This window comes from Vanacampus margaritifer, chromosome 17, assembly GCF_051991255.1.
Source record: "Vanacampus margaritifer isolate UIUO_Vmar chromosome 17, RoL_Vmar_1.0, whole genome shotgun sequence".
NCBI lineage: Eukaryota > Metazoa > Chordata > Actinopteri > Syngnathiformes > Syngnathidae > Vanacampus > Vanacampus margaritifer.
In genome coordinates, this window is record NC_135448.1 from 4,377,187 (window position 1) to 4,399,523 (window position 22,337).

Genomic DNA, 22,337 nt, shown 5'->3' on the forward strand with positions numbered 1-22,337 from the left:
ACTTTGGACAATTTTGTGGGAATTGACCGAGGTGCAGAAATCCAGGGGGTGCTGGTGTTAACACCCGCCAACCTGCCAAATGAGAGAGAATCTGTGTTTTTGATCGAAGCTGCTGCAACACAAAAGAGCCCTCACCGGAGACTTGGTCAGTACATACTGGGATTATGACACACATACTAAAACACAAGCACACATCACACGTTGCCATCATCATCATTGAAAACAGACTATAATACTAAATAAGTTCCTCTATATCCTTACTATGAATTAGGCCAACAGAGTTAGCGGTTACTGTCGTACCTTATGACAGGTTGTAGGGGAGGGTGGGGTGAGCTCGTACGTGGCTTAATTTCAGAAAACCAATTGTAAACAAACCGATCATATTGCTATTTTAAGAGACTCATATAGGCCTAAGTTGTATGCCCATATCAACCTCTGAAAATAAAAAGAAACAATCGCCACATGTATTTTGTATTGGCATTCAGCCTTCCTACCCATAGACGCTCACTATGAAAATCTTAACTTGTTAACTACGACCAATCACCACCAGAATTGACATGCACATCTCTAACTTAGACCTACATCAATCTCTTAAAATAGAAATACTGCCATAGACATTCTGTTGTTACTTTATGTTAAGGGACTTCAAAAAGAAAAAAAATCTCGGAAGAGTTTCACTGCGGAAAAAAAAATTGGCTGGTGGAAATTGTGTTTGGCTAGTAACTTTAGAGAGACACCAGCCAATTAAAAAAAAGAAAGAAGTTAATTTAGAGCCCTGAAAACTGAATTTGATCTGGAATTTGCAGAACCGACTCCAGACACTACGACCATCCACAAATGAAGGATGTGTGTGTGTTTTTTTTTTATGTGTTTCCCAAAGCCAAAAACTCAGAGGAAAAAATGGGAATGGTGGTTCAACTTGTGCGGACGTGCAAAAGACCACTTTATCGCCAGCGAAGTGAAGCCTTCCACCTTCATATATATTAAACATTTTGTACAGATAACAATCCTGATCCCTTGCCGGCTACCGCCTGTCCCCAAGAGGTAAGTGGTTGGCTTTCTTTTTTTTTTTGGCATTTGGTACTACACCAACTGCCGGACAACAATAATGAATGACAAGGAAAATGCTCAAATGGCTTGCTTGGACCTGTCTAGCTTACTGCCTGATTAAAAAAAATATTTTTTTGCCTTTCATATAAATTGTGGCATGGTGGTGATGGATAGCGTTTTGAAACTGGAGTATGTCAGTTTGGTAGGACGTTTTTGAAAAAAATTTTTTTTACCTCAGGTCGGCTCTTTTTCCCGTCTTTTTTTTAGTCTTCTACACTCAAATCATCTCTTCAATTGAACATTAGTATGTTCTTTAATGTCTATACGAGCGAATTTGGCACCGGGGACATCATTCTCGGACAGAATTAGTAGGTTTAGCTCAGTAGACATCTTGCTTGTGGACTGTTTATATGCGTCTAGCGTGACTGACCCGCCGAGTTTGAACCCCCCCACAATGAATATTAATTAAGTGTGGTGCTGTGTATCGTGCGGCACGCTATTGAGCTGCAGTGTGAACGTAGCTTTTGTGTAGGAAATTAATTTTCCTAAGGGGCCACATGAGAAACTGGAACTGTTGTAGAGGACCACACCAACATGCTAACCTCAATTGATTTACATATTAATTATTTAATATTAATTATTCATGATGAATATATATATAAATGTATGTTTGTATGAATGTATATAATAAAATGGTATATAAGTGTCCAAACGTTTTTGTTCGAGGGTCGCATACAGAGAAATCAAATGATGCGATGACTGCTTTGATATTGTCTGACTTTATCAAATATGATAAAAGCAATCAAATCAAGCAATTATGCATTAGGCTTATTCTAGCTTTTTTTTGTTTGTATTTTTTCCCCAATACTGTTATAATACTGTTTAAGGTGATAAGGCCAAGAGTTTAGGATTTTTCATGATTTTAGGGTGGTGCACAGCCCTGTATCCCACTAGAATAGATTTGCCCCTGCCCTTAGTAGATATTCACATTCAGAATCAAGAGTAATCGGTAACAAGATGGCAACTTTTAAAGGAGTGTTTTATTGAGGATCTTAGTTAATCATTCATGTGATATGTTCACAAATCAGACGTTGACACAGACAGTAGAAAGTAGAGGAAAACAGTTTTGCTTCTGAATTTGATGGCCTCAAATGGCTCCTGGGACATAAATTGGACACCACTGGTACATAATTAACATAACAATGTTTGTCCAAATAAAACCCCTAACATACTCTTAATAAGCACTCACAGCCACTGTAAATAAGGAAAGGAACTGTATTTCTAGTCTTCTTGAGAAACAGTTCATGTTCTCTGAAGTCTTTTGATATTTTGCTAAAATGTCAAGCTTCCTTTTAGTTAGTTTTTTTGCTGACATCTCTTGGGGGGGTTTTCAGTATAGTATAGATTTCAAATAGGTGATGTGTTTGGCAGCATTATTTTGCTATTTTGTCATATGCACTCATGTGCAAGGAATCCCTACAGACTTGTTAAACATTTATGGTAAACTTTTAGAGGCGGCCCTTTAACGAGGACAGCTAAAAAAGCACCCTGTGGACCACGAATGAACACACAAACCTGGCATCCACTTTAATTACTGATAAGTTGAGCAAGCTAAATGCAGCGGATTTCCCAGCCCCAGTGGCTCTAATCTGTTTTAAGCCGACTGCTGATCCAAACTGCTGAGTCGGAGGATTCAATAGCAGGTGCCACTATGAAGTCCCTGAACAGACGCTATCAGTCTGTCATCCCCATCTCCACATCTCTCTGGGATTGAAAAACAAGTTTGCCTTGATGTTCAACTTTTTAGAATGCTTTGTTATTAGAAAATTTGGTTGTTTATGCTTGCTGTGAGATCTGAAAAACTGCCAAGAAGTAATTATTATCAGGCGGTGATCTTGTATTCTGGCTGCGGGGGTTTCTGTGTTGGCAGAATTACAGGTTACTTGGGCTGTTTGCAAACACTAGTTGCTCCCAAGTCAGGGTCTGCATCCTCCAAAGGACCCAGCCTATGGGTTGATAATGTCCACACCTTCAGAGGTCACTCCAAAGTCCATGCCAACACTTGTTAAATGGGATGGTCAAAACCTTCATGAAACTTCCTGGTGTTCACATGCATACATTTACACCACTGTGTAAGAATGGGTGTGGGGGGAAAAATACTTTTTTATTAACCAAAAAAGATATGTGATTCGCTGGCAACCATTTCAGGGTGTACCCCGCTCTGAAGCCAGCTGGGATAGAATCCAGCACCGCCACGGCCATTGTTAGGAGTAAGCGGTTCAGGAAATGGATGGAAATGGATTTGGCAATGTAGCAAATGAGCGATAGTTTTTATTTTTTTAAACTGTGTAATCAACTGTTTTTATTTAAAAAAATTACATTGTGTATAGGAGGTTCACCAAACAACCTCTTTTGCCTGGAAATGTCCAGTTTTTTTACATCCTGTCCGGCTATCCGGTGAGGTTTGATAAATTCATGAAAATGTCCGATTTTCATTGTTTTTCACTGAATCCATTAGCATGTGTTGAATTTGACAGACTCGTTGCGCGACAAATGGGAGGCGGAGTGCACCGTGTTGTTACCGCGACTGGTAAACTTCGGACTGCTCCCAAGTTGATTGCGAGGGGTTTGTTTTATGCGTGCGTGTTATTGTTGTTGTATGTTAAAAGAGTAATTATTTTTTGTTTTAAGTAGGTCAGCTTTTTATGTACAGTACCTCGGAGTGTTAAAATAAGGTGCTGAGCTGTATCGGCGGCACATAATTTTACCTCACTGGTGCTCCCAAACCGGAGACGTGGTTGTTTAATTTCTGGTTTCCGGTTATGTTTAGTGCAGGTGTGAGCAAACTAGAGAAGGGAAACATCCAAAACCTGGAGGACGCCGGCCCTCGAGAACTGAGTTTGCCCACCCCCTGGTTGAGTGAGTATGATTTAGGGCTGGGCAATATATCGAAAAAATATTGATATTGAAATATTGGCAATATTTTATTGTGTTATTGTGTATAATATTGTGCTTTTTAAATTTGGCAAGCACAAAATGTTGATAAGAAACCATTTTAATTAAATGATTAATAGATTAATCAAAATTCTAAAATAATTTCATACATTAATCATTTGACAGCTTTTATATATAACACACACACACACACACCCACACACCCACACACACAGTCAAGCCCAAAATTATTCATACCCCCGGCAAATTTTGATTTAGTTAATTGTATTCAACCAACAATTTTTCCCTGGATTGGAAATGACACATGTGCCTCCCAGAAGATAATAAGAGGTTGTACAAAAGGCATTACTGTGGAAAAAAAATATTTGTTAGCTCTTATTTGCTTTTGAACAAAAGGTAGCGCGTACAAAATTATTTCATACACTTTGCAAACTGTCGAAGTATGTGGGAAAATCTGTGATTGGCTGAATGTGCATGACCAGAAGTTAACGTTACTTATGCTGATTGATGAAAGATATTAAAGAGATGTTAAAATTAAATACTGTAGTTCTTTTACTTGGTGTAAATAAAATGTTTTTCAGACTTTTTACTAGTAAATAATAATAATAATAATAGTAATAATAATAAAAATACACAAAGGCTAATACTTTGTGATTGGATGGTTGAGGGCGCAAAGACGGAACTTCCGACTCCCAGCGCTAAGCCATTCCGCATTCGCAGCACGTAAGAAAACTAAAAATAGATTAGCTTTCGTACGCCCACATACACTAGCACAGAACAACTTTGGAGTGAAGGAGGTTGTTTTTGCTCTAATGTCCTATTTTGTGGATCCGATCAATAACGACATTAATCGATCAGGCAAATTATGACATTACAGGCGATCACCGTCATTGATCATGCATAAAATGCCTATGCCTATATATATATATATATATATATATATATTCCTTGTTAAATAATTGTTAATAATAATGAGAAATCATTAATGAACAAACAGAGTGCATGATTAGTGGACAATACAGAACAACACAATTCAAACAAAAATCAGTCAGACAATACAATTTACTATATTTTTATTCATATGTACATGTCCAACGTTTTCTGGCAATAAAGATAATTGTAATGAATAATTGTATTCTTCACAGTGTCCACAAAAAACACTCTCTGGTTTCAAACAGATGTAACATGTACATTTACTGTGATATTATTTATATTTAGTAGCTACAGTAGGTGTATGATTTCATACAATTTGATATGGTATATGGTAGCATTACAGAAACTAAATGTAAAGCCCTGAGGTTACAATTGACAATAGTCTAGCACGGGTCATCAGGCTTAAATTTTCAGCTTGCAGAATATTGCCTTATTTAAACTTATTTGTTGATGTACCCCCACTTCGGAAATCATGTTAAGTAGTAGAGAGATAGCAAGGAGCCAAACATATTTATAGGATTCTGTGGGGAAATCGTCTAGCCTGGGGATTTGTTGACAGACATTTGGAGTAAACCCTTAATGTACCCCATATAAATCAAAGCTATCATTATCATTACTATTATCATCATCATTATCATTATTATTATTATATTTAAAGTAGTTCACATGTCATAACTATAATCTGGGAGGGTTTATGTAGACACATTTTATGTAATCAGTCATGAGGTTCTGTACAGGATTGCTGTTTTCAAATCACATCTAGGGTAACAACATTATTCTTTGATAAAAGATCCAAGAACAAGCACCAAATGGGTGGGCTAGTAGACTAAGCAAGAAAGGAGTAACACGGACAGCTCACGGGGGTGCGTATACATAAGCAGAAGGAGAAATTATTTACAATACAAATCATTTACGTATACAAATTAGGCAATAAGATATAGAATTCAATACATTACATTTCTATAACATGTGTAATATTAAGTGATAATGCGTGAGTCCCATCTCCCCAAAACTACCTACTGACCAGGTTACAGTCAGGTAATCGTGGCCACTCAGCTGAGAATCTGTTTGCACTAGTAATAGCATTCTGAAGACATCTGAGGAGTGGTAGTGTTCCAGAGTAAAATCTTAATAATTAGTGTTAACACTGAAACTCTGCTGGGCAGCATATGCTCAAACCCATTTTAACCCTATACAGACTACCTCACATACTAAAACATTACACGCACGTTAGAATCTTCACAGTATATTCAACTGCACTGTGCGGACTAATAATATTAATATATATATATATATATATATATATATATATATATATATACATATATACATATATATATATATGTTTTTAAACATTTGTTTAAATGATGTCTTTATACCTGCTTTAGTTAGATAATAGATTTCTGATGTGTTAATAATAAAGTTGTGAGTATGACCAAAAAATTAAGAAAAAATATAATCTGACATTATATCGTATATTAGACCTCATTGGATTATGCACATATATCTACTTCTGTGGCTTATTGGTCTCCAATCAATCAAACCCTGATATCAACATATTCCAAAGACATAACATTCAGGGGAGGGATTTGATACACATTCCTCAGTGGTGGGTCGAAGCCCTGGTCTGTGTCTCACTCATCAACGATATTGCATTTGTTTGTATTAATATATCAGCCAGATGGGAAATAGGGCGTGTCACTATGGTAGTTGTAGTCCGGACACACTTTCTGCACCAATTTGTAGTCAGTGCTATAGAAGGAAATGAAGATGCAAATAACTTTAAAAGGTTTTGAGCACAGCCAGGAGACATGGCTCTGGGTTTGCTCCTGGTAGCATGTCTTGGAAGGGTCAAAGTTGCAGAGGGTGTTCTTGGCGCCCTTCTCCACCTTCTCGTACTCTATGCGGCAATTGAATGACTTTGAGTCCTTGGCATCAATGACGGACTGTTGAGCCGCTATGTCGAATTCCACTATCTTAGTTGGAGGGACCAAACTGACAGATACGTTGCCCTGACCTGTAGAGTTGTGGCGGAAGTAGACACTGAACGTGCCATTACCATGATCCACAATCTTGCCGGTGATCAGCAGGTTGAGTTTGACTGTCTTTATATTAGAGTGGAAGTCCCCCCAGCCAAACATCTTTTTAAACTTTCCAGTCTTGACCATAGGCCGCCTTTTAGCCCGGGGCCGTGAGTCTTGCAGATCTGTGGAGTTCCTCAACCATTCCCACAGATCCTGTTCCAAATAGGGCTCTGGGGTATCATAACGAAGGTCCAGTGCGGTATTGTTCTCTTTGCCATGCAGAGTCTGTAACAACAGCCTACTTATGGACATGTCTTTACTGCTTTCTGTCCATATATGCTTGAGAGTAGATTTGGGGCTCCCAGACTTTACAATCTCTGAATTTGAGGAGTGGATACTTGAAATCTGATTGAGAAAAAGAAAATGAGAGAAACAAGTAGAATCATCAATATTGTTATGAGTTTTACACTTTCATGCTGTATGTACTACATATATGGATTAAAAAAAACACCACCAACAACAAAAACACTTGGACCCTTTTTACCTTTTTTTTTTGGGGGGGGGGGGGGTATTTTGATCATTGTTTGTATTGTAAAACCAAAATGATCATTTTACTTATAAATCTAAAACAGAGAAATTGATAGCTTTGCAGTTGCCTCTATTTTTCTCCCCAGAATCAAGTATACAGTGTCGTAACAAAGTACCTGCTTTCCTCTCAAATTCTTACTTTTTTTGCGGTTTCCCTACGTTGAAGATCAACAAAAGTAAATATCGGCCAAAGATAACCCAAATAAACCAGAAATACAGTTTTAAAATATTAATTGTATCTATTAACGTGTGTGTGTGTGTGTGTGGGGGGGGGGGGGGGACTAGTTAAAGCTACCTGGTTACCAGCAGCAATATGGATTCAATCCCCTCATATGAGGAAGAACATAAAAATAGGACACAGAGAATCTTTACCAACAGGCAATTTTGAGTCTAAAGTTAACCATGCAAACTCCACATAGAATGGCCCTAAGCAAACCAAGACTTAAACCTGAAACCCTTTTGCATAACAGTCTGAACTAGTGCAAGCATCCATTTCAATGGTAAAGCAATCAAAAAAGCAGCTTGTTGTGTAAGAGACAAAGGAATAAAGTCTTAGTAAAACGTATTGCTTCTACAGAAACGAGTATTAACTTCCATCAGAAATAAAGGACTGTTCAGCAGGTAAAAACGACCCTATTAACTAAAGAGCGCTCATTGAATGAATTGATTTATGAACGCTAGAATTTTCATTTTTGTGTCGACTGAGTGCAGTTAGATTCATACAGTGGAGGTGGATGTGTATGTAGTATTGGCATTGATTGGCTGATTTATGCCGGTATGACAGACAATCAGTCATGATAGTTTTTTGCAATTTATGGGTTGGCCTTAGGATCAATACAGGGAAAATAAGAGTTCGTTAACAATCACATATACCTTCAAACTAACTTGCCTCAAAGCTACCATAGCGACATTATGAAAAATTTCACGTACTGATATATGTAGAGAAATTTGGTAGTAAGTTACCTGTACATATTGAAGTCTGGCATTAAAATTACATCTAGAATGGAAGCTCAATTTAACGGATCCTGATTTAACGGCCTTCAGATTTAATAGACAGAAAATAGTGTCTGTTCCACTCAAGAATCCCTTTTGTACAGTACCTGAGTAGCTGTCAAAGTCTTTTAATTCTATCATGGGTCGCTGTTGTCTACTGTACAGGTGCTATATATACATACAGACATATATACAGTATATATATATATATATATATATATATATATTAGGGGTGTGCAAAAAAATCCATTCTCATAAGAATTGCGATTCTCATTTAGTACGATTCAGAATCGATTTCAAATGTCCCAAAATCGATTTTATTTGAATTATTTTATACTGTCTTGCCTTTGTCTGTGTGTGCCATTATTTGGAGCGCTGTTCATGTTGTAGCCGGTTTGGCCACTGAGGGGCAGTGTGGTTCCACGTGGTCTAATAGCCACATTAGAAAGTAGAAGGAAAAAGTCACGATCAAGTTATGCCAATAAAAAAAATAATAATTCAGTGTGGAGCCGTTCTTTTGAGTGACAATATATATATATATATATATATATATATATATATGTATCTATATATTAGGGGTGGGAATCTTTGAATGTCTCACGATTCGATTTTTTAAATTTTTATTGTAATAACTTGATTGTGACTTTTTCCTTCTACTCTCTAATGTGGCTACAACTTAACAGTGTATTAGACCACGTGGAACCACACTGCCCCATAGTGGCCAAATTGGGTACAACATGAACAGCGCCCCAAATAAAGGCACACAGACAAAAGGAAGACAGTACAAAATAATATAAATAAAATCGATTTTGGGACATTTAAAATCGATTCTGAATCGCACCCAATGAGAATCGTGATTCTTCTGAGAATCGATTTTTGGGCAGACCCCTAATATACAGTATATACATAAATTTATTGATTGATTTAAGAAAAGTCAGATTGAATTGATTTAGAAGCTGAAGAGATATTGTACGTTTTGCTACTACGCCGATAAAGAAGATGACAGAGGGCTGCTTTTTATGAATATCCTCAAGGAGAGCCTCTAAAATGTACTCACAGTGTGGCGTCAATATAGAGTGCATGAATTGTGCGTGCGCTGTGGCCGGCGACTGGCCAAGGCTCCAGGCTGTGCCGTTCATCGGTGGACAGAGAGGTAGTTGAATTGCGCAAATGGCGCGCTGCTGCTCGGTGGGGTTTTGGCAGAGAGGGGCACTACAGTACAATACTGTACCATAATGTATGATGTGGCGCGCAATAAATGTTAACTTGCACGCAAAATACAGCTTTTTTAGATCATCGGTCAGCCTTTGTTTGTATCTGTGTAATGTAGTTAGTAACGCAAATGTTCCTAACTAGAGGACTACCTGTATGTATGTATGTATGTATGTATGTATGTATGTATGTATGTATATATATATATATATATATATATATATATATATATATATATATATATATATAAATATACACACACACACAATAATAATACATCAGAATAACACACTCCTGTATATAATTCATCCAACACACGCACACTATTTTTTCCAGATACTTGTGTATAATAGGATCCCTTGATTTGCTGGTATCCTTTATTATCAGAGTGAATGATATGAATTAATATCTATTTGAAACATACCAATTAAGTGTAAATGTTTTTAAACACAGGTTTAAAAATAATAATAAATAAATGTTATTCACGGGATTTGACAGGACACCTTTGAAAAATGAATGACAAATGAATGTGTTCTTATCTGTATTAATTGCCTGGTCCAGTGGGTTCGCTCTCTGCACTGCGCACGTTTATCTGTGCAGTTCACAGACACAGACAGCATCTAGCAAGTTTTAGGATGCAACCAGCTGCTTGGTAGCTTTCTTAATTTGCCAGCTGCAATGCACTCACCTGGGGGAATGGTACATCTGGTAAAGAAATGCTTGCACTGATAAAAGACAAGGCCTCACAGATACCTTAGTACATGCCAGACAGTCAGTTTTTGCCCATAGCAAATAGAGTCTGTGCTAACAGGTCCTATGCACATGTACTATGGGAGGACCAAAATTGCCAAAACTAAATATGGATAAATAAAAGTGGAAACACACACACATATGTACAAGCAGACAAGCAGACTTTCACTTGAATGTAGTGGCGCGGATGCATTAAGCATCATCATTACTCGGCAGCCAGTGTTTCGGGTAGGGATGTCTCCATTCCATACGTGATCAGAAATCGGAGCCGATGTTGTCTCCCGATCAGGACTCGGATAAATATATATATGAGGTGATTTTCATAGCTTTTTATCAGATCTGGAGTTACGCAGTGGCACAGAGTGAGACCTCTTTTTTCCACACAGCTAAGCGTGCAACATGACATCACTTTGCTACAGTGAGACTTTTGGCTGAATGCCGTACAGCCGATAAAACAAGAAAATAGACCTTTTTCACAAAACCAGGAAGTTAAGTGATTGTTGTGTGCATCAACTTCCGGTGCCGTTCACAGTGACTGGAACAATGCCACAGGCGAAAAATAAATGTATCATATTCATCATACTAGGATGCTCTTCCTCCTTACCTTTCATTTCATTCGTTTCCCTGCGACGCGGAACTAAAACAGAAGTGGATTTGAGCGATTCGGTGGAATTAAAGACCACATTATATTATCAGGAAAAGGCAGCACCCATGTCTACAGTAGCATTTCACTTCAGAGGATTTTGTGTTGGGGCTAAAGTGTCAATGTGTGATGTGTGTTTTTGTTTTTGTCCACATGTCATAATCCCAGTATGTACTGACCACGTTTCCGGTGAGGGCTCGTTTGCTTGCAGCAGCATTGATCAAAAACACAGATTCCCTAATAGGAGGCGGCATAAAGTAAATTCAAGGGAACAGCCTCCGGTTTCGGGCATCTGACACTTTAGCACCAACACGAAATCCTCGGAGGTAAAATGCTACTGTAGACTTGCGTGCTGCCCTTTCCAGATAATAAAATGTGGCCTTTAATCCCACCGAATCGTTCAAATCCACTTCTGTTTTAATTCCGTGTCGCAGGGAAAGGACTGAAATGAAAGATAAGGCTGCTTTAACAAAGTTTAAAACGCAGGAACAACATCCCAGTACGATACAGTGGCTTTTATTTTTCGCCTGCGGCATTGTCCCAGTCAGTAAGAACGGCACCGTAAGTTGATGCGCACAACGTTCACCTAACTTCTGGGTTTATAGCTATTCAGTATGTCAGCTGTGTGGAGGTATTTGGAAATAGATAAGTTATCATCTTTATTATGTAAAGCCGAGACAGTAGTTGGTGTCACGGTGTGGTCACGGAGCGGCGTGGTGTCTGTCGGCGTGTGGAGTAGAGGACCCAAAGTGCAGAGAGGCAGGAGAACCACGGCAGGAGTGTGGGTTAGACTGTTGTATTTTATTGTACAACTCAAAACCAAAATGACAGAACAAACTCCGGGGGTGACCGTGACAATCGGCAATGATCCCACAAGGGACTGATCACCACCCGGGAATTAAATGCACCCACACAAATTAGGGGATTAGTCATACCTGGGGCCAGGCACAAGTGGCTGAGGGCCCGGATTGGTCAGCCTGCGGAAGGGCAGGCATCCACTCAGGACCAATCGGGACCCTCAACCAAAGCCAGCTCTACCCAGACATTACAGTTGGGTTTCCATCCACCCATTTTTATTAGACCATTAACTCTTTCACTGCCACTGACGTTAAAAGATGCCAAGTAAAAACCTACGGAGGGCTGCCAATGACGTTAAAAGACGTCATCCAATTTTATTTTTTATTTTTTTGGAAACGGGTGCTGGCAAGCCTTCCGCATCTGTTGTGAAAGTTTCAAGGAGGTCTGTTGTGCCTAATGACTATTTTTGGCCCCTAGAGGGCAGCGATGACTCTCTTTTGACAAGATCGGGTGGGCGTCAGCAGAGGCGGAGCTAGAGCGTCGAGCAGGAGATCAGAATGGAAAGCAAAGGAAAAATGGCGACCGGCTGCGAGGAGCTCACGCCCGAGCTGTTTTTTTTCAAAGACCAAAAGCATCGACCAACGCTAAAAGAGCACATTGATGACGACGATGATCATCATCGATGATGATGATGACCCCGTGGATGGAAAGCATTGACGCGGCAGTAGGAGACGTGGGGGGAGCTAGATGAAGCAGGAGGAAGTGGTGACCGTTTACAAGCAGCTCTACACTTACAAGACGAAAGGCATCGACCAACGCTAAAAGAGCACATTGATGACGACGATGATCATCATCGATGATGATGATGGTGAATCCGAGCTTGACGGCGAAATTGGAAGCGCTGACGCGGCGGCTATGACGGCATCATAACGCGGATCACAACCGAGCACGCACAGGCGGACGTTCGATCGGACGACGGAGAGTGCCCCGAGTCCAATGCATATTCATCGGAGGAGTGTGTACAGTCTGCTACTTGCTATTTATTCCCCAGAAAAAAAGGCGGTCAAGAAAGTGTAACGTTTGCACGCGAAACGGACAAGCGAAAGTGAAACTATAATCTGTTGTGCGAGTCCTGCGGCGTCTCCTTGCACGCAGGAGAGCGTTATAAAAAGAAAAACTGTATTTGAAACATCCACATAATTGTAAGTAGTACCACAGTTGCACACATTTGTAAATAGTTTGCGAAATTGTTTTGTCAAATTGTTACACTGTTGATTGGAAATAAATGTATTTTGCAATCAAAAAACACTTTTTCATTGTTGGTGAAAGCGTTTTACAGAAGTAAAGCACTATTTAGGTGTTCGTGGCATCATTAATGGACAAAAAGAAGTGTACAATTCACTAGAGTGCATGAAATAACATTGTTTCACAAAAAGCTCTTTTTCTCCGTTTTTTGTTTCAAAACAGAGAATTTCGGTGAAAGTAACCATTTTCTATTGTTGATTACTGAAGAACGAAATAAGGTAGAAACAAACAAAGAGTTAACTCTTTGACTGCCAGACGTTTTCAGAAACGGGTTGTCCCCACTGCCAGCCGATTTAAGCATTTTGAGTGATCTTTCAAGGTCCACAGAAAATGTTGTGTTTGGACTATGGAAACACACATCCGACCAAATGAAAGATTGGACTCTCATCTTTCATCAGAAAAAAAAAGTTTGTTTCTACCTTATTCCGTTCTTCAGTAATCAACAATAGAAAATGGTTACTTTCACCGAAATTCTCTGTTTTGAAACAAAAAACGGAGAAAAAGAGCTTTTTGTGAAACAATGTTATTTCATGCACTCTAGTGAATTGTACACTTCTTTTTGTCCATGAATGATGCCACAAACACCTAAATAGTGCTTTACTTCTATAAAACGCTTTCACCAACAATGAAAAAGTGTTTTTTGATTGCAAAATGCGTTTATTTCCATTCAACAGTGTAACAATTTGACAAAACAATTTCGCAAACTATTTACAAATGTGTGCAACTGTGGTACTACTTACAATTATGTGGATGTTTCAAATACAGTTTTTCTTTTTGTAACGCTCTCCTGCGTGCAAGGAGACGCCAGGACTCGCACAACAGTTTACTTTCACTTTCACATTGGTCCGTTTTGCGTGCAAACGTTACACTTTCTTGACGGCCTTTTTTTCCGGGGAATAAAAAGCAAGTAGCAGACTGTACACACTTCCTCCGATGAATATGCATTGGACTCGGGGCACTCTCCGTCGTCCGATCGAACGTCCGCCTGTGCGTGCTCGGTTGCGCTCCGCGTTACGACACCGTCATAGCCGCCGCGTCAGCGGTTCCATTTTCGCCGTCAAGCTCTGATTCACCTTCATCATCATCGTCATCAATGTACTCTTTTAGCGTTGGTCGATGCCTTTTGTCTTGTAAGTGTAGAGCTGCTTGCAAACGCTCGCCATTGCCCGTTCCCTCCTCCATCTAGCTCCATCTAACGTCTTCTACTGCCGCGTCAATGCTTTCCAACCACGGAGTCACCATCATCTTCATCATCGATAATGATCATCGTCATCAACAATGTGCTCTTTTAGCGATGCTTTTGGTCTTTGAAAAAAACGGCTCTGGCGTTAGCTCCTCGCGACCGGCCGCCATTTTTCCTTTGTTTTTCATTCTGATCTCCTGCTCAACGCTCTAGCTCCGCCTCTACTGACGCCCACCCGATCTTGTCAAAAGAGAGTCATCGCTGCCCTCTAGGGGCCAAAAATAGTCATTAGGCTCACGAGACCTGCTTAAAACTTTCAGGAGAGCTCCGCAAGCCTTCCCAGCACCCGTTTCAAAAAAAAAATTTAAAAAAATGGGAGGACGTCTTTTAACGTCTTTGACGCTCCTCCGTAGGTTTTTGCAGAACGTCATTTAACGTCTTTGGCAGTAAAAGAGTTAATACAATGCCGAGATATCGGATCTTCAAAATGAGGTGACTCAGACTTGGGTCCAAATAAATGTTATCGGGACATCCCTAATTTCGGGCCAGCGTCGAGAGCATACTTTGAGGCATGCGTGGGCGCTGAACATGTGCATGCAGACGCTCAGCGGATGTTAAATAAAAACAATATGTGACGATGTCATCTGTGGGAATGTGATGCAGCGTACCAAGCAAACACATTACATTTCCACACTGTTTCCTTCATTTCTACCCCAGTTAAATCTACAAACAGGACACCACACATTTACCACGTCTTTTTCAATTTCAGTGCAGCGACTGAGGATGTTTTACTGTTGTTTGGACATGGGCGCAGATGGCACTGGGAATGGGGGGAGAGACACGTCCCCCTCGGTTTCATAAAGACCACGATACGTCCCCTCCTATTTCAAAATGTTTGCTTCACATGTGAACGCATTGTGCACATTTACAGGAGTCATACTTTTGTCCAAGAGGATTCATCTGATTGGCTTAAATTTTGGGCTGTACCATGTCAAGACGTGGAACAATAATTGGGGAAAAAAATATTGCGTTTTCAAAATACTATCTCAATAGATTGATCATTTGTATCTTATTTATTTATTTATTTAATTGTATTTCTAGGATTCATTTTTATTTTCTCTTTTATTTATTTGGACCTCATAATGTAGAACACAATGACTACAATAAATAAATAAAGGGGCCAAAATTAAAAAATAAAGCATTTGTTGATTTTATACTGAATAAATACGACACCGCCTCGACTGATCACAATTTGATCTAAATTCCTTCAAGACACAACAAGAAATAAACAATGTATTGCACAGTTTTAAATGCATGGTACTCATTTATAGTAAGAAAATGGTAATAAATATGTCATTGGTATCAAACTTTTTTATTTTAAATTAAATTTATTTTTTAGGAATGCTTTATTTCCAAACATATGTTAACATTTTTGCTTATTCGTGCACATGAACATTCCTGCGATCAAGGACGACCTTCTTAACAATTTCTGTTCTAATTCCTCCAAAGCGTGAGCTCTGTGCGCACCTCAAGCCCTCCCACACCAAACTCCAACCATGTCTTAATGGACCTTTCTTTGTGCACTGCAGTAAGGTCAAACTGAAATTTACACAGACCAGAAAGTCTACAAATTGTCTAAAATGCTGCAATAATGTAAATTATTCAGATTCCGCTACAATTTAAGAATGTATTCTAACTTATTATGTATACATCAACGAATTAAGAGACGAACCCAAGAGAAACATCACAGAGAAAGGCTACCTAAAAGAAGCGGATATGTCTTATTTCGCTCTATTTTCATCCTATAAATGGCAAGCATGCCCAGCACTGTTAAATTGATTGTTCACTAAATGCATCTTCAAGTAATTGAGGCCAAATTTGATACACTAAGAGGCGAGACTAGGCCGCCGCAAGAAGAGTCGCTGTAGATTCAGTCTCAACTACTTGGTAGAGTTTGTGTTTTGAGGAAAAACAACAGTCACTGATATTGTAAAGCAGGGTTGCTTAAGTTCGATCCTCGAGAGCCCCTATCCAGCCTGTTTTCCATTTTCCCTCCTGCAGCTCAGCTGAATCTAATGATCAGATAATCAGCAAGCTTTGCAGAAGCCTGATAACGATCCTGATCATGAATCAGGTGTGCTAGTGGAGAGAAACATGGAAAACAGGCTGGATAGGGGCTCTCGAGGACCGAACTTGAGCACCCCTGGTGTAAGGATTCACTTGGCTTCTTCTGTAGGCTGCTGCATGCACTCTAAAAACATTTATGTCGAAAATAACCCAGGCTGGGGTGTGATATTCCACTTGGGTCAATTTGACCAGACTTGGGTCATATTGTACAAAACAGCCCAGAAGATTATGTTCCTTTTTGACCCAAATTTAGTTATTTTTGACACAACTGTTTTTAAAGTGTGGGTTCAGTTTCCACTCAGTAACGGTGCAGTCTGCCTTTCAACTAAATTCAACTTGGCTATGTTTCAGTGATAATGGACAGAATAAACATAAGAAACAAATGTATGAATGGATTAAAAGCTAGAGTGCATCCACACATACTGTACCACAATTAATTGGTTAGGGCACTCTTGAGCAAGGCACCAAAGTCAGCCCCTGCTTCATTGTGTCACTCACCAATGGTGTGCGCTTGCCCTATTCACTACTGTAATGTTAAATTATAAAGGATTTTTACAGATACCAGCTATAGATATGTGTACAAGATAAATGATACCTATCTACAATAAACACATCTGTAAAGTCAGGTAGCAATTTATATTGCAGCATTAATGTAGACATTGAATTTAAGACTCAAGTGCATTATTGCACGGGGATTCTTATCGGCAAACAGCTATAAAAATCGCCTTGCTCATTAATATTCTCACGGTACGATAGTGGTTGGCACCCCTGCCCCACACTTAGAAGATGCAGGTTTAAATTTTCATTGGAACATCACTGTGTGAAGTCAGTATGTTCACCCCGAGATATAACAAGGGGTTTCTCTATGTTGACAAATTTCCTTTCACATTGCAACAACAACAACAACAAAGTTCCCAAAAGTTCAATTAAAGATTCACAATTAGCATTTTTTCAGGACGATAAGACGCACTTAAAAGTCTTAAATTTTCGTAATAATCGATGGTGCGCCTAGTAGTGAGGTACGAGTTTTGTGTGCACCGAGTTCCAAAACCTGTAAATGTTGTGCGACTTCGGGAAGCGCTCCGCTTGACTGTCTGTGTGGGAACATTTCTGCTGACATATTGCTTATATACAGGATATCCGACCATGGTTGAAGACTGGCAGGTATGAGAACCCAAAAAACTCCGCTGAAAGATGATGTGAATCTTTTGGTTTCTCATGCCTGCCAAGTCTTCAACCAGAGCTGGGTTTCCTATTTTAAGATACAGATGTACGTCTTGGTGCTTTCGCTAGAAAGAGTTACGCCACAATTTGTGAATGGAGTGTGGATGTTTGGTCTAACGTGTCTGCTTGCACTAATGTTTGATCTTTCCCAAAAGCGGGCATCGAGATTGACTCTGACAATACGACAATGACGAGAGGTAACCTGGCGTGTTTGATGAAGAACTAGCCCAGATGTTAGTTTCAAATACAGAAGATGAGGACGTTGAGGGATTTGTGGATGAGGATTGATCAAAAGTTACGTGAGTGCATTGTTAAATACTTCAAGTACAACTGACAGCAGTTTTGCTCCGCTGCCTTTTTAAAAACATACACTAGCATTTTTAGCATGAAAGCATGCTGCCATATGTTTTGAGCTATCGTATGTTTAACCGTGCCTGCAACTGTGATGTCATTTTCATTCTACAGCAAGTGGCAAAAATGCTGCTCCCTGAGATGGATAAAAACAGGTGGATTTTTCTACTTAATTCATATTCCACAAATGCAATATTCATCTGCATGATGTGTTTATACTACTGGGGGCACAGAAAACATATTGTAAGGAATTATTTTTGGGTTGACTTCCTTTTCTAAGCTCCAGTTACCCGCAACCCTAATAAGGTATAGAACAATGATAGGATGGGTGGATACTGTTAAGTGGATGGTTATACAGTAGACAGTAATTGCTATGGCCGTTACAAATATAAGTTAGCCAGTGTAACTATTAGTATAATTATCTACATGTTAGTAAGTATAAGCATTAATAGGTCAAAGGTAAATAAGATGTTCCACAAGTCTCCCTCAACTTTAGTGGTGATGGAAGGCTGAAGCAAGGCTCAACAAAAAGTCAGTCTTTACTGTTAAACAACTGGAACAAAAAATCAAACACTGATGTAACATATTAAAAAACAAAACTGAAAATCTAATGGCAGCAAGCCAGTTGGCAGACACCAAGCAACTATCATAAAAACAGCAAACCAAACTATCTGTGGGGATTAGAGACCACGTCCTGACACAAATATTAAATACTAGACTAAGTGCAATTTCTGCAGAAATTGCGTGGGAATGCTGAAAGCTGAATGCTAATAGGTAAATGTTAAATTGAATGCTTATGAAGTAAATTGAAAGATAAATTACGTAAAAATTACAAATACTAATTGGAGTTGAAAGATAAATGAATAAAAACACTTAAACCCGGGAGGCGTGAATTTTTTAAGCAAATTGAAAATTATATGGAAAAGTGTTATCTGAAAGTGGAACTAATGATATCCAATGGAAAAATGCAAACAAATAAAATAAAATCACTCAATAGCACCAGCTAGTCTTGCAGTACCATTCCATGCTTCCAGCATTCCCACAATTATCAACATCCCTGTTAAAAAATAAATGGCTTACAGATTATTTGATTTTTTGAGAGAAAATAATTAAACTCAATATGTACTGACTCTTACTATAGTATATACAGGTAATATTTATTGACTGAAAGACTGATTGAAATTGTATACTGTGTAATTGTGTTTGTGTTGTGAAATCCCTTGCAACTTAGCTCTAGCATGATTAATTGCGCTCGCATTGACAATGTGTGTTTTATCGGCATCACATTAATGTCCTAACAATGCAAACATGTCTGTAGCAATGCCAATTCAATTGGGTCATAATTCCATTGGTCAACGGAAATTAAACTTTGCCAATATAAATATACTCATGTACTCCGTTCATATTCAGCATACATGTTTACATTACATTATCCTGAGAAAATCCAAAATGATGTGTGTTTTTTTAATGTAGGCTATTCAGTTGTACAAGAGAGAGTTAATATGACATAATATGTCAGAGAAAGGCTATGAAGTTAGGACAGGACCCTCCGTGAAATTCCACAAAGGCATGATTGGGTGAGTGTGCTGTGGAAGACTTGTTATACAGTCCCTCTATCTTAAAATCAATGTGTGACCTTGGAACAGCTTGTCTGGTTTAATCGAGGTGGGAAAATCCCAGACAAACTAAAAAAAGAATTGCAGAAAAAATCCCAGTACCTTTCAATATTTTTGTCATTAAAGTGTATTCATGTTTATTTTGAAGTAATAACAGGTAACACACTAAGTGTATTTTACAAGTCATCAGCAAGCTCACCAAAATACACAATTCGTAACAAGAGAATAGCTAAACAGTGGATACAACTATTTCTCTATGGATAATTTATGGATGGACTGTATTTTCCGGCAATGCAAAGCAACGTGTATGTGAATAATGATCTCTTTTGTGTATGCGGTGGTCAGGGACATAATTGTGGCGTACCTTGCACCCACTACTGAAATTCTCACATGCTTGCATGCACAACTGTTTTTTCTTTTTCTTGCTCGTCAACACAACTGAAATGCTCTCACAGAAGCAACCAGCTTGAAAACACACCAAAACCAGTTTGCTATGCTGGTGAACTATGCTAGTCTGTGCTGTCCCCGCAACCCCCCAAACCTCCATGGCAGGGTATTCTTTGAAGTACCTCACCTCAGTAATGTCTACCCAACAGTGCAATGCACTGCACATAGTTTAAATGAAGCAGTAGCATTTCTTAACAATATAATGTCTACTGAGACCATCAAAACCTTGTCAAATGCAGCAACAATTGGATAGCAGCCGACTGTTTACTCCAAGTGCAGGCATGGTGGATATATTCACATTGCATCACTATTTCCTTCCTGTATTTAAGGCTGCAACTAATGATTATTTAAATAATTGATTAATCAATGTTTTGGACAAACAACAACATGTTTACATTTTTATCCCTTTTACTAACAAACAGAGCATTATCTCAAAGTGACAGTCCAGAAACTACACAATTATGATGCCATTAAGAAGAATAGTTTGGTCTGTAGGAAAAATTTAGTGGTGGGTGGATCCAAATATCTATATTATCGATACCAAGTCAGTATAGGTATCGGGTCAATACTGGCACAATAATATCGATCTAGTAGTTTTGTTTCAGTTTGGCTTGTATGCACTGCTGTGGTTTAGTCAAACAGATAACAGGCATGTCACAGTTGCCACAGGCAGACTTGCACTATTTCCTTCCTGTATTTAAGGCTGCAACTCATGATTATTTAAATAATTGATTAATCAATGTTTTGGACAAACAACAAAATGTTTACATTTTTATCCCTTTACTAACAAACAGCATTATAAGTCCAGAAACTACACAATTATGATGCCATTAAGAAGAATACAGTAGTTTGGTCTGTAGGAAAAATTTAGTGGTGGGTGGATCCAAATATCTATATTATCGATACCAAGTCAGTATAGATATTGGGTCAATACTGGCACAATAATATCAATCTAGTAGTTTTGTTTCAGTTTGGCTTGTATGCACTGCTGTGGTTTAGACAAACAGATAACAGGCATGTCACAGTCGCCACAGGCAGACTTGCTCCCGCTCTCCCTCCTCCCCTCCTGTGTTTCGACCGTGCCGTTACGTGACTTAGCATCTCATTTTTGTAGTAGATTGGATGAACACATACAGTATTGTACTTGAAAAATATTTTTTGGGTGTGTATGTTGCTTGTTTTATGTTTTATATTTGTTGTTGCATAATAATCTTTAACATCTTGTTTATTTAGGTTGAAAAATAATTGATGAAGGGAGAATTTTTTGTTACTTTTTTGTATTTGTAGTTTCTGAACAGTATATGATTAAGTATTTGTTTAAATGTCTGTGCACTTAAGGAAAGTAAAAAAATACAGATTTTGTTTTGGTTGTAATGTTTCTGTTTGCGCATGTGTGGTCAGTTTCCCAGTAGAAAAGTCCTTTACCCAAATCGGCAGATCGTTACACAGCCTTTTTACGTCGCTGTATTATTCCTATGCGAACGTATGTTCGCACGGTGCATTAGTGAATTCAAAACACACTTAGTGTACAGCAAAGCGGTAAGATGATGCCACTCTGGAGAATATAAAACTATTTTCACTGCTTTTTTTGAGGAAAAACGTCAGCTTTTAAACGCCTTAACTACCGGATCTTCAGCAAAGTAAGGGACAAAGAATTATTCATACTTTTCACAAAGAATGGTGCAAAAGGAAAGATTGGCTCTGTGGATGTTCTGTGATTAACTGGCTGTTTCACTTTACAATACATGGTGTTTGGTATAGCTATTGCTAGCCTTTTTTTCTTCTTCTTTTTTCTACCCATACAGAGGAGGCATATGTTAAAATAATTTGACTGTTTGGCATCTTGTATCTGAGTATCAAATATCTCGTGGTCGGGCTGAGTGTCCTCGTTTTTTGGAAATGAAAATATGGTCACCCTAGGAGACATTGTACACTTGACGCACACACCAATTTGTAATTGGTGTGTGCGTCTCAATTTGCGACTGCCTGCCTACCCAAACCTAGAACTGCACGTCACTGAACAAAAAAAAAATATATGTTATTTACCATAATTTCCAATAATTATCTTTTTTTTTTTTCTCTCTCTCTTTGAGGAGAGCTCAGTATTGATCATTTGACATGTCATCATCATTGTTCTC

The 22,337-nt window shown here is 38.7% G+C and overlaps 1 protein-coding gene across 1 annotated transcript in view; it reads right to left on the reverse strand.

Moving 5' to 3' along the window:
* Positions 1-5,063: 5,063 nt before the first annotated feature.
* The window catches only part of nxph1 (neurexophilin 1), a 61,755-nt gene continuing 44,481 nt past the window's right edge, over positions 5,064-22,337 (reverse strand). Inside the window, exon 2 of the mRNA XM_077549417.1 lies at positions 5,064-7,367. Within this exon, the coding sequence (XP_077405543.1) occupies positions 6,612-7,367 (756 nt within the window). The 3' untranslated portion in view covers positions 5,064-6,611. The remainder of the gene's footprint in view (positions 7,368-22,337) is intronic.